This window comes from Aptenodytes forsteri, unplaced genomic scaffold (genome assembly GCF_000699145.1).
Source record: "Aptenodytes forsteri isolate BGI_AS27 unplaced genomic scaffold, ASM69914v1 Scaffold249, whole genome shotgun sequence".
Classification (NCBI taxonomy): Eukaryota; Metazoa; Chordata; class Aves; order Sphenisciformes; family Spheniscidae; genus Aptenodytes; species Aptenodytes forsteri.
The window spans coordinates 542,454-554,183 of record NW_008796188.1 but is presented as its reverse complement, the minus strand read 5'-3'; the positions used below and the strand labels follow the sequence as shown (position 1 = coordinate 554,183).

The window sequence follows — 11,730 nt, the reverse complement described above, 5'->3', positions numbered from 1 at the left end:
ATTTGATTTTTTTTTTTTTTTTTTTTTGAGGGGCAGATGGGAGCAAGGAGGGCAGCCAGGAGGTGTGGGGCTCCCTCCCCTCTTCCCCTCTCTCCCCACCTCGGCCACCGCAGGAGGCTGAGCTGAGGCTGAGGAAACTCACTGCACCCCTGGGCAGCCCACCCTGGGCAGGGGACCTCTGGAGCGTGTGACGCCGGGTCTGGGGGCTCCCTGGGTGGGGACATGCACCCGGTGCCAGGGTTGGCATGGTGTGGGCAGGGGACGGCCCCGCCAGGAGGGACAGATCCTGACGGCCCGGGATGCTCCTGCTCTGCAACCGGGCCGGGATAAAGCCGGACAAGCAGAACCACCTCGCCCAAGGGTGCCACGGGCAGGGGGCACGCGGGGACAGAGCCGGCATTGGCATCCACGCTCCCTGCCGGATCTCCCAGGGGAGCCGCAGCACCCATCGCCTTCGGCAGAGCATCCCCCGCGCACGGCCGGGGGTGCGGCAGCCGGTTTCACCCCATCAACACGCAACTCCTGCCTGCTCCCTGCCCGCGCAGAGCAAGGCATCTTCCCACGGCTCCCGCCACGTCAGCGTCAATAACTGTAGCTCTGAACCGCTGCCAGGACACGAAGCACATTATTCTGCTGAGATTTGGTGAGATTCAGTGAGATTTACTGAGATTTGGCGAGATTTGCTGAGATTTGCTGAAATTTAAGATTTGAGGAGAGATCTGCTGAGGGATGGGTGGAGGACAGATCCAGGTGGGATCCCGGGACCCCCAGGATCTGCTGTGGTCCAGAAACCGCCGCGCAGCCCCGGGGCCAGACGCCAGCGTTACCGCATCCGTCCGGCTCTCGTGGCATCTCCTGTTCGGCAAGACCTGCCGAGGTGTCGGGGCAAAGCGCTCAGCACCGCAGAGACTGGGGGAACGCGCCGGACCTGTTCTGCCAACCTCTCCTGCCCTCTGCAAACCCCAAACCCCAGCTGGGAGACACGCGACGCGAGCAGGCAGCTGCCACCAATTCCCGAGCTGCCCTTGGCGCGATGCTGCGTCCTCCCCATCACCTCTGGGGGGTTGGGAGGTCAGAGAGAAGCCGCGGGCGGCTCAGCAGCACTGAAATTGGGGTCACCCACATTTGGGTTCGTTCTGATTTTCCAAAGCTCAATTTTGCAGTTTGAAATCTCTTCATTTCATTAAATATTTCAGCGTCTCATTAAATATTTTGCATTTAATTCCCTGATCCTGGTTTTTAAGGGAAGGTATCGCGACCCTCTGTAGGGACGAGGACGGCCACCCCGACACAGTCCCAGAGGTGTGCCCAGGAGGGCAGATGTCACCAGGACCACGTGTGAGGACCAGGGCTTTCACCCAGAGCTGTCCCACGCTGGGGATGGGCTCTGCTATGGGGCAGGGGGTCCCAAGGGCCCCCAAGGTCTGGATCCCCCCACGAGCATCCTGCCTGCATGCTGGGGTGAAACCTGAGTGCCCACATTCATGCTGGCAACGCCTTCCTGACCACAGCTGGAAAAGGGTGCAAGGACCTTTCCTGGTGGGAAGCACCAGGGTTGGGATCCCAGCTGGGGATGCAGGGTAGGAGAGGAGACCCCCACGCAGGAGACCTGGTGTGGACTGAGCCCTGTGGGAGATGGGTGCTAGGACAGGCCCCAGGCTGCCTGCTGGGCCAGGCAGGGCCAGGCTTTGATCTCAAAGGTCCCACCAGGTCCCTCCTGACTTGGGGTTGGATGCCCCATGTCAAGGGCAAGTGCGATCAGAGCAGCAGACAGGGCTGGGCAAGGATGGGGTTGATATGAGGGGCAGCTGTGGCTCTCCATCCCCCGGAGATGCAGGGATGAGGCCAACAGTACCATCTCCTGGCCATGGGGAGGGCTGCGATGGTGGGATGAAGGCCGTGAAAGCAGGGTGTGACATGGGGGCTGTGCGCTGGGAAGGACAGGGCTTGTGGACCCCTTTGCACGGGGAGGTGTTTCACGAGGGATTTGGGGTTGCACTGATCCCCATGGGCATGGTGCCGAGCTGCAAAGAGGGAGCCCAGTCCTGGGTTTTGGGCTGCTGGAGGTCCTTGGTGCAGGTTGGACATGGGAGTCCTTGCACCAGTGATACCAGGAGGACAAGGAGGGGGAGCATCCTGCTCACCCCTTATCTCAACCCCAGAGACTGAGACGCCTTCGGAGATGGCAGACCAGCCAGAGTGCCTGTGGTCCCTTGGTTGGGGGACTTCATGGCTCTTACCTGCTCTTCTCTTGGGCCACCCCTGCAGGACCCATCCTGGGCGCTGCACCTTGGGGTGATGGTTGTTGAGCTCCTGTGACCACGAAGAGCCTCCTGACCCCCCAGAACCTGGCTGGGACCTACCCATGCCCTTTGGGAAGTGAGGACACCCCGCTTCACTCGGGGAGCTTTGCTGAGCGATGAGTGCATCACAACTCAGGTATTACTGATGTCCCTTCATCACTTACAGCCTCTCTCTTCATTTAACTGCCTTTGCATCTGTTGCTACCAAGTCCTCGTACTCTCGTGTCTTCTCTCCTTTCACCACTTTTCTGGTGTTTCACTTACGATACGTGAAGGCTTTTAGCTGACAATTCAAATTACGTGGTGGCTGTTCTCTCCCTGCTATAGTAGTCCTTAAAAAAACATTCTAGAAATGACATGTTCAAATAATCGTCTTCAATATGTGCCCAGGGCGAATTTTTTTTTTTTACATCAAGGTTGACTTCAGACTTAGGTTTGTTTTCTTAATTAATTTCAATTCACTGGAAAACACTCAAGCAAGACATCGTACTCTTCTGGTTTTTTCCCCTGAATTTTCAGGTCCACAAAAAAATACTATTTCTCGATGTTAGAGCTACCCAGGCAATATTTCCTCATCCAAATAAGCGTTCCTAGACCTAGATTGTGCAACCCAGAATAAACCCAAGATTATCATGATAACTTGGCACTGAAGGATTAACCTCCAGAAGCTTGAGGGTATTTGGACAGCTGACCCACCTCACGTACCTCCAAGGAGCTGGACCTAGGGGTACCTGCCATAGGGAGGGAACCGTTTCTCAAGGTTCCCCAAGGGCATCGCTCTTCCTTTCTGCCTTGATGGAGGATTTCTGATGATTTGAGGACCTGCTCGGAAGCTGTGTGGCTGAAGTGAAGGTCAACCCAAGAGTCCTTCTTGATGGAAGGATCAAGATCTTAATTCCTTTGCCTCTGAGATGCTGAGATTGGATTTCTGTTTTCAGTGCTGCTGAACTTCTCGCTGGCTGTAATGAGTTCCAGGTATAACTCCACTCTTCATTTAGTCCATTGCTTTCTCAAGCGCACATTTTAATGTGTTAAGCCATGGGAAGCAGTGGAAGGCGAAGAAACGTGTGCCTTCTGTTGGTAAATCAGCTTCTTCTGTAGGTAAACCAGTTTTTACAGTATAAAATACAGGATTGTAGAGAGAAAGCTCAGGTCTGGAGTCCTGGGACATGGCTTTTAAGGGCTGCGAGGAGTTTGGAAAACACATGAAGATAAACATAGTTCCCAACCAGAAATATTTTGGTAATGTCACATGGTAAATAGCTCATCAAGGGATTGATTATACGTAACTTGGTGTTTGCTTATCATCTGCAGCTTGAAGGCATTCGGCTTCGTTCCCAAGGGATGCGTGTGAGTTCAGAGTCTGTGTAACGAGGAAAACACAGAATAGATAATGGGTAAAAATTGGGATATGATGTGTGTGAACATCAAGTGAAGAGCAGTGGAGGAGAAAGGGGTTCCTCAGCCTCCCTCTGTCCCTCTGGGAAGGGAAAACAAATGCCATGGGTAGAATATGGAATATTTTTGCTTGTTTATTTGTTTCTAAGGAGCTTCTCCTCCAACTCAGAGCAGTGAATCCACTTCTCCCACTGAAAACATGGGAGGAACAGAAAGCAGGTGAGCTCCGTCAGGAGATGTCTCACCAGGCTGTTAAAGAGCCGTGGTCGAACCCTGTGAGGAATGACCTACAGCACGCCAAGCAATGAAAACATCAAGGTGGCCTCACCATCATTGCGGGGGGGTCTCCAAAAGGGCTCTCCATGCTCCGGCTGCAGATCCGTGCACCAGCTTCCAAATTAAGTTCCTTCTTAAGCTGCATCTACTGTTTCCGACAAGGGAAGAGACCACCAAGTCCTGGGCAAAGCATGTTACCACTCTGCCACACCGCAGCGGTCTCCTGCTTCCCGTGCTCAGACGTACCCAGAAGCAGCCATCAGCGATGGACACGACAAACAGGAACAGGCTTTTGCCACAAAAATTCAAGTCAGGCCTGGGTGCTGATAAAGCCTCGTCAGCTGGAGAGTTGATGCCACAATAATGGAACAGGAAGGTGACAGCATCCCTCCCCGTTAGCCCAAGAGAAGAGCAGATAAGAGCCATGAAGTCCCCCAACCAAGGGACCACAGGCACTCCGGCTGGTCTGCCATCTCCGGAGGCAGCAGAATGCCAAACCCTGATATGGAAACCTCCTGCCGTGGTGGCCATCAGCTTCCTAGAAGGTTCAGCAAAACTATCGCCAGTCCAGCAGCAGCTCTGATGGTTGGTGTCCCTTCCATTTGTGTCCCGTGGGTGCTCCTGTCCTCTCAGACGTGTCCCCACTGTGCTTGTGAGAGTGGGTGGATTCGGTTCTGTTTAATAAAAATAACACTTTCCTCCTACCCCCTGGTGGCCTCGCCCAGCAGGGGTGGAGGAGGAGGAGGAGGAAGGGTCGAACCGTCGCCGCAGCTTCCATTATGTGGCCCAGCCGCCCCCTGACAGCGGACACGGGGCTGGACCACTCCAACCAGGGCACCTTCACAAGTCCTCCGGTGTCGGCATGTGCTGGAGGAGAGCAGCCCCCCCAGCCCATCTTCAACAGGAGGTGGGTTTTCACAGAATCAAAGGACCTCCAGAGGTTCCTTCCAGCCTCAACTGTCATCTGGTCCATTCCCCGCCCCCCCAGCCCATCTTCAACAGGAGGTGAGTTTTCACAGAATCAAAGGACGGTTGAGGTTGCAAGGAACCTCTGGAGGTCATCTGGTCCATTCCCCACTCCAGCAGGGCCACCTAGAGCAGGTTGCCTGGGACCATGCCTGGACAGTTTTTTTAATATCTCCAAGAATGGAGATCACACAACCTCCCTGGGCAACCTGTGCCAGCGCTCCATCACCAGTAAAAAAGTGTTTCCTGAGGTTCAGATGGAGCCTCCCATGTTTCAGTTGATGCCTCTGGGCACCACTGAGAAGAGCCTGGCTCCATCCTCTCCGCACCCTCCCTTTGTGTATGTTGATGAGATCCCCCCGAGCCTTCTCTTCTCTTCTCTTGACTAAACAGTCCCAGCTCTCTCAGCCGTTCCTCATAGGTGAGGTGCTCCAGTCCCCCCATGATCCTTCACCGAACTCTCTCCCCGGTGTGTCCGTGGCTCTCTTGTACTGGGGACCCCAGAGCATGACACAGTCCTCCAGGTGTGGCCCCGCCAGTGCTGAATAAAGGGAAGAATCACCTCCCTCCACCTGCTGGCAATACATTGTCTAATGCAGCCCAGGACACCATTCACCTTCTTTGCAGCAAGGGCACATTGACCACGAACCAGCCATCTGGTGTCCACCAGACCCCCAGGCCAAGCTCCTTCCCAGCTGGGTGTCCCCCAGCACATACTGGTCCCTGGGGTTGTTCTTCCCCAGGGGCAGGGCTGTGCACTTCTTGTTGAAGGAGAGGAGCTCCCACACACTGATTTCTGCCCGAGCTGCCTCCTTAGGAGGAGGTTTGAGGTCCCACAGCAGTTTCTGGGCTCCTTCCAGCCCTGCTGGTACCAGCGCTGGCCCAGAAACGGAGAGATCAGAGCCCCCAGGGCTCGTCCTGGCTTCTCCTGCCTGTGGGCTCAGGACACGATGCCAACCCCCGCTGATGATGAGGGAAGACTCTTCCGAACAAGGGACACCAAGGGCTGCTGCTAGAGCCATCCCCACTCAATCCCTGTCCCCAGGGCCAGCATCTCTCCTGGAGAAGACAAGGGTGGTGGCCCAGGTTGGGGGAGAGCCTGGTGCCAGCTCTCAAAGGGAGGGCACAGCTTGAGCAGCTCTTTCCCACCCCTCCCAGTGATTTTTTTGGGGGAAAAAGGAGCAGCACAGGGAGTGCAGAGATCCTCAGTGCTTTATTGGTGACAGCTCAAGCCCAGGCGGCCATGGAGACAGGAGCACTGGTTCCTTGCTGGGGACAGCAGGCATGGCTGTCCCCACACCAGCACAGGGACACCGTGGGACCCCAGAGCCCACCTACAGGAGAGGAGCCCTGGGGTCTGGGCCTACCCCAGGCTGGCCAGGTCATCGTGCGAGCTGCTGGAGGAGGTTTCATCCCCATCACTCCCTGCTCCTCTCTCACCAGCTGCTCTAGGTGGTCCAGGGCTGGGGTGGCACGGTCACACTGACGCTGCTCTCTGCCTCCCCTGCAGCCACAGCGCTCCCACCTTCCTCCTTCTCCTCTCGGTCTGTCAGCAGCTCTGAGAAGCTGGGACCTCGTTGGGGCAGAGAGCCAGAGGCTTGGTCCTCCTCCAGGCTGCAGCCCAGGTCTACAGGCAGATGGACAGAGGGAATGGTGAGGAGCTGGCCGAGTTCAACCTCCCTCCTCTGCTGGAGGAACACGTGTGGCACCCATGGGACAGGTCCCATGGGGACCAGCTCTGGATCACACACAGATCCCAGCCCTGCAGAGAGGGATGCGCCTGTTCTAAGGCTGCATCAGAGATGGCCCCTTGGGGATGAGGATGGAGAGGACTTCGGGGCACTGAAGCTTGCCTGGAGCAGAAATGCCACAGTGGGGACATGCCCGGGTGTTTGGTGGCACCAGGACAGGTTAGAGCAAAGATGGGGGAAGCTGCCCAGGAGCAGGAGTTGGGGGTGACAAAGCAGAGAGAAGTGCGTTGGTGGGGTGTGTTGGGGATGATGCTTCAGGGGGCATCACCTTCCTCGTCCTGAGCCTCTAACGCTTTCCTCTCCGAGCTCTGGGACAGCAAGGTCAACCTGTTGAGGGCCAGCAGAGCTTTGCCTGTTTTCTGGAGAGAAGAGAAGAGAAGGAGCACTGAGCCCCACCAGAGCCATCCCCATCCCCACGTCCTCATCATCCCCCCAGGTAAGCAAGGCAAGGTCAACCTGTTGAGGCAGAGCTTTGCCTGTTTTCTGGAGAGAAGAGAAGAGAAGGAGCACTGAGCCCCACCAGAGCCATCCCCATCCCCGTCCTCATCGCCCCCCCCCCCCCCGCCACCCCCCCCCCCGCCCCCCCCCCCCGGACCCCCCCCCACCCCCCCGTCCTCCTCTCCCCCCCAGGTCCCTGCCACTTCCAACGAGTCAGGAACTGCTTGATCCTCTCCTTCGACAGCGCCTTGGTGCTGTTGGGCTGGGGCTGCTGCAGCCAGGGGTGCAGCAGAGCCCCCGTGCTGGAGAGCCGGCGGCTGGGGGCAGATGGGGCAGTCATGTGGGGGCTTCTCCACCACCAGACCCTTGGCTGCTGGCATGGCCCCATGGAGCATCCCTTCCACCAACCACATTCAGTGCTTTGCCCTGCCCATCACCTTGGCACCCCAAAACCCAGCCCAGCTCCAGCTCAGCACCCTACAGGCACCCTCAGGTCCTACCAGGGGTCCTTCTGCAGCAGTTGGCTGATGAAGTCCTTGGCTTGCTGGGAGATCTCTGAGAAGGTCTCCTCCTCGAAGTCCCACCGGGCAGCTGTGATGTTGCTCAGCGTCTCCATGTCATTGTCCCCCTGGAAGGGGGACTCCCCGCTCAGCCTGGAGAGGTGACACAAGGACATCAATGACAGCTCAGCCCCCTTCAGCCCGACCTGCTGTCCCCAGGAGGCCACTCACAGGATGTAGCAGATGACACCAACGCTCCACATGTCTGTGGAGAAGCCCACGGGCTCAAAGGCGACCACTTCTGGAGCCATGAACTCAGGGGTGCCGTGCAACACCTTCACAGGGGTGTCTGGAGCTGCAGAGAAGATGGAGACCATGGGGCAGGTGTCCAGCTGGGATCTCCCTGGGGCAGCCCAGCTGCACCCCAGCGTGTGCTGGGTGGATGAGCCCCTGTGTCCAGGTGGAGCTGCTGCCCTCCAGGACTCATCGCAGGTCTTGGTGCTCTCCTAGAGCATCTCTGGCTGCCAGGCACACACAGGGGTGGGGGTCTCGGGGGTCCCCAGCTCAGAGGCAGGGCTGCGGACATGCAGGTTTCCCCAAAGCATCTTCTTACGGTCACCAGGAAGGGCCCTGATCTGGTGCCATGGGGCTGCCGGTCCCAAAGGCACGGGCAGTAAGATGCCGAGCTCCTTGCTGACATGCCCAGCCGGATCGTGTCCCTGTGATGGTGACAGTCCCTGTCCTGGTCCCCCAGCACCCCCCTCCTCACTCACCCAGCTTCTGTGCCAAGCCAAAGTCGATGATCTTGAGCCAGTGGCTGCCGGGGCTGACGCAGACGATGTTCTCGGGTTTGAGGTCGAGGTGGACGACAGCCTGGCCGTGCATGAACTTCAGCCCCTCCAGGATCTGCTGCACGTACTGGGCGCTGCTGGGCTCTGTGTGCTCGAAGTCATTGTCCACGATGCGCTCAAAGAGCTCCCCGCCTGCCACGCTGGGGGAGGACAAGGTGCTGGGGACCCCGCTGGGGTCTACGAGCCCCAAGGAGGAGAAGCCCCACCAGGGAACGCAGGCTCAGCGCTCTGGGAGGATCTCACCACCCCTATCTCCAGGGTCTGCAGGTTCCCCATCCATCCTACGCCCCATGCCAGCAACCCACGGTGCAGGGACCCCTCCCCACCTTCAGTGCTCTTCCTTGCAGGGTCCAGCACTGCCCCCACCACCCCCAAACTTGGCTCTGCCCCCCAACTCACTACTCCATCACCATCACCAGCTCGGTGGGGCCCTGGAAGGCGGCGAGGCACTGCACGAGGCGCGGGTGATGCAGCAGGTTCATGAGCTCCACCTCGGCCCGAGCTGCCTGCTTCTCTTTAGCCGTCCGCGTCCGGAAATATTTCCCAGCCCGGATTTTGCCAGTGGCTTTTTCCTGCAGCCGGTACACCGTCCCAAATTTTCCCCTGGGACAGAGCGAGGATGAGGGATGAAGGAGCCATCACCACCACCCTGCATCCCACCCGTGGCTGCGCGTGGACAGCCATGGACCACCCCCAAGCGGTGGGGACGTGGGACCCCCACTTACTCTCCCAGCTTCTCCAGCTGTGTGTACACGTCCGAAACCTTCTCCTGGCTGTTGATGACCACATCGCAGTATTCAAAGGCCTCCTCGCCTCCTGGGAGGGAGGGAGCGGGATGGTCCATGCACGGATCCCTCATGCTTTGGGGACCAGCTGCCAGTGCTTCCCCTCCAGTGCTTATTTCTGTGATCCCCCCCCAGCTCCATCCAGGTCCGACCACCCTCCCCACACGGTGCGGATATGACCTGGGGGGGGACACAGGGACAGGGGCCGCTGCTACAGGAGCTCCTGGAGCAGCACAGCACCCTGCAAATCAGGGTTTGGGGCGAAAGGTGTTTTTAGGATCAAAAATCCAAGCAAAACGGGGCCATTAAACAGGATGGGATGGAGATTGGTGCTGAGGTGGGGGGGTGGGGGGGTGTCACACCAGCACTGGGATCCCTGTGCAAATCCTGCGCCTCCCCCAGGACAGAGCGAGGGCTCAGCCGTACCTTCTGCCTGGGACATGACGGTGCTACCAGCTCCTCACTGAGTGCCGGCGCAGTCAGGACGGGTGCTGGATGCGGCCCTGAGGTTCCCGGTAGCCCTGCGCTGGGGTGGGGGTGCTGAGGCAGGCAATGCCCACGCGTCTGCTCCCCGGAGTCCTGCACCTGCTCCCTGCCACAGGAGACCACCAACATCTCTCCACCTCCACCCGACCTCCTCATCCTACCCAAGAGTTGACATCTTGATGGACCCAAAGAGACCCAGCAAGGGGCCAAACTCGATTTTAAAGCAAGGTCCCTTCTCCTCAGATGGGGACAACCTCTTTCCAGCAGCAGCTTAGGCTCAAAGCTGCCGTTTTTCTCATGCCCCGTCTTGCATCAGCCAGGAAATCCCCAGGAAAGCCGTATTTCTTGGGCAAAGGACCTGTTTCCTTACGCACGTCCCCTCCCCGCTCCATCGACGTGAAGGTTGGGAGGACAGGGCGGTGACACCCAAGGGTGCTGGGTGGCAGCACCCAAACCCCAAGCCAAGACCCACAGCACTGACCTGTCACCGTCCAGTCCCAGGCCACCAGCAGGTCCCTGGTCCTTCCCGGTCACTGCGGAGCCACCAGGGAGCTGGAGGGAGGGGGAGGAAGGAGCGATGCTGGGGGTCGAGGACCGCTGGGACCACACATAGGGGGATGTCTCGGGAACGTCTCCAGGCACAGCCGGGAGCATCCCTCCTGCTCCAGTGCTGGGAACAGCCCCGGTTCTCCCCTCCCTTTCCTTCCCAGCGGAGCATTTCCGGACTTGGGGGACAAACAACCACCGGCACCATTGCTGAGCCCTCTCCAAGCCGTGTCCAACACTGTGGTCCCAACCCCCCCACCCCCCCGACACCCCATTTAGCACCATTCAGGATCACGGGTCTGCAACACGGGGGTCTCAGCCAGAGAAACCCCAAGGAGGGGGGGGCCTGCAGAGACCTGACGCACCTCATTACACAGCAGAGAGCTCAGCCCTCCCAGCGCATATCCAGACCTTGGAGCCTCTCGGGAGCTAAATCTACCAGCAGCCCAGCCCCGGGCACACCTCCGCCTCCTTCCCCACCCATGGGTGGGTTCCCACAGAGGGGCTGAGCACCCACACCTGCTCCCCTATTCCCAGCTCCACCTGCAGCCAATATGCCGCCAGAGCCATCGCTCTCCCCAAAACTCATCCTGGGCTTCGGGCTTCCCTGGGTGAGCTTGGCTCCGGGTTCGGGGCAGCTGGGATGAAGGTGAATGGGGTGTTGTTGGTTTGGAGGAAAAAAGGGGTTTTCCAGCCTTTATCCCCCAAAAGAGGGACTACGCAGCCGCTCTGGCACCCAGCACGCTGCCGTGCTTCAGTTTCCCCTGCTTTAAAATGGGAGTAATGCCGTGATTTCCTCCCAGAGCTGATTCCAGACCCGGGGATGGGGCAGCGGCACCGCGAGGGTGCCCGTCCTCCCCGGGGAGCCCCGTGTCACAGCATCCCCCCGAGCAGAGGGGATGTCACCCTGGTGTTACCTGCTGTCCGAAGCCAGGTCTCGTGGGCAATTTGGGCCTCTGCCAGCGCCGGCAGATGCGTCACTGCCGCCACTCCCACGCTTGGCACAAAGTCCATGGCCGCCGGCAGGGTGTTGGGGAGAGGTGTCCCCAGCGCTGGGGCGGTGGCCACCGTGACCTTGCTGCATGCCCGTCACCGTGACCTTGCCACCGGTGGGGCAGAGCCGTGGGATGAGGGTGCCGTGGCCGGGGGGGTGTCCCTACCAGCACCCCGTGGGTAAGGGATGCAGCGGATGCTCCCGGCTCGGCGATGCCATCAGCGCGCTCAGCTCAACCCCGCTGGGATATCGACTGTTGTGGCCGGGCTCGCCAGGGACAGGAGTAGGACACAGCGATGGCCTGGCTGGGGACAGGCAGCGGGGTGATGATGGAGTACGGCTGGCCGCATCCTGCCTGCCCCTGCCTGCCTGGCGAGGGGTGATGGGGACCCGGCTGGGCTGATGTCTGGCACCGCCGGCCCCAGCTCCTGACCCC

General features: G+C 59.1%; 2 protein-coding genes across 2 annotated transcripts in view; both read right to left on the bottom strand.

The window, feature by feature from the left end:
• Positions 1-6,329, bottom strand: part of FMNL1 (formin like 1) — a 26,204-nt gene extending 19,875 nt beyond the window's left edge. Inside the window, exons 1-2 of the mRNA XM_019474267.1 lie at positions 6,311-6,329; positions 5,661-5,820 (exon numbers count right to left, since the gene is read on the bottom strand). Of these exons, the coding sequence (XP_019329812.1) occupies positions 5,661-5,820; positions 6,311-6,329 (179 nt within the window). The remainder of the gene's footprint in view (positions 1-5,660; positions 5,821-6,310) is intronic.
• A 62-nt stretch (positions 6,330-6,391) lies between these two features.
• LOC103906086 (myosin light chain kinase, smooth muscle) lies at positions 6,392-9,752 on the bottom strand. Its single transcript, XM_009287925.2, has 9 exons — positions 9,695-9,752; positions 9,209-9,299; positions 8,883-9,086; positions 8,406-8,623; positions 7,864-7,987; positions 7,633-7,785; positions 7,332-7,449; positions 6,963-7,056; positions 6,392-6,570 (listed from the first exon to the last, which is right to left on the bottom strand). Exons 1-9 carry the CDS (start codon positions 9,708-9,710, stop codon positions 6,392-6,394), a joined length of 1,197 nt encoding a protein of 398 aa, XP_009286200.1. The 5' UTR covers positions 9,711-9,752.
• Between the last annotated feature and the right edge of the window lie 1,978 nt (positions 9,753-11,730).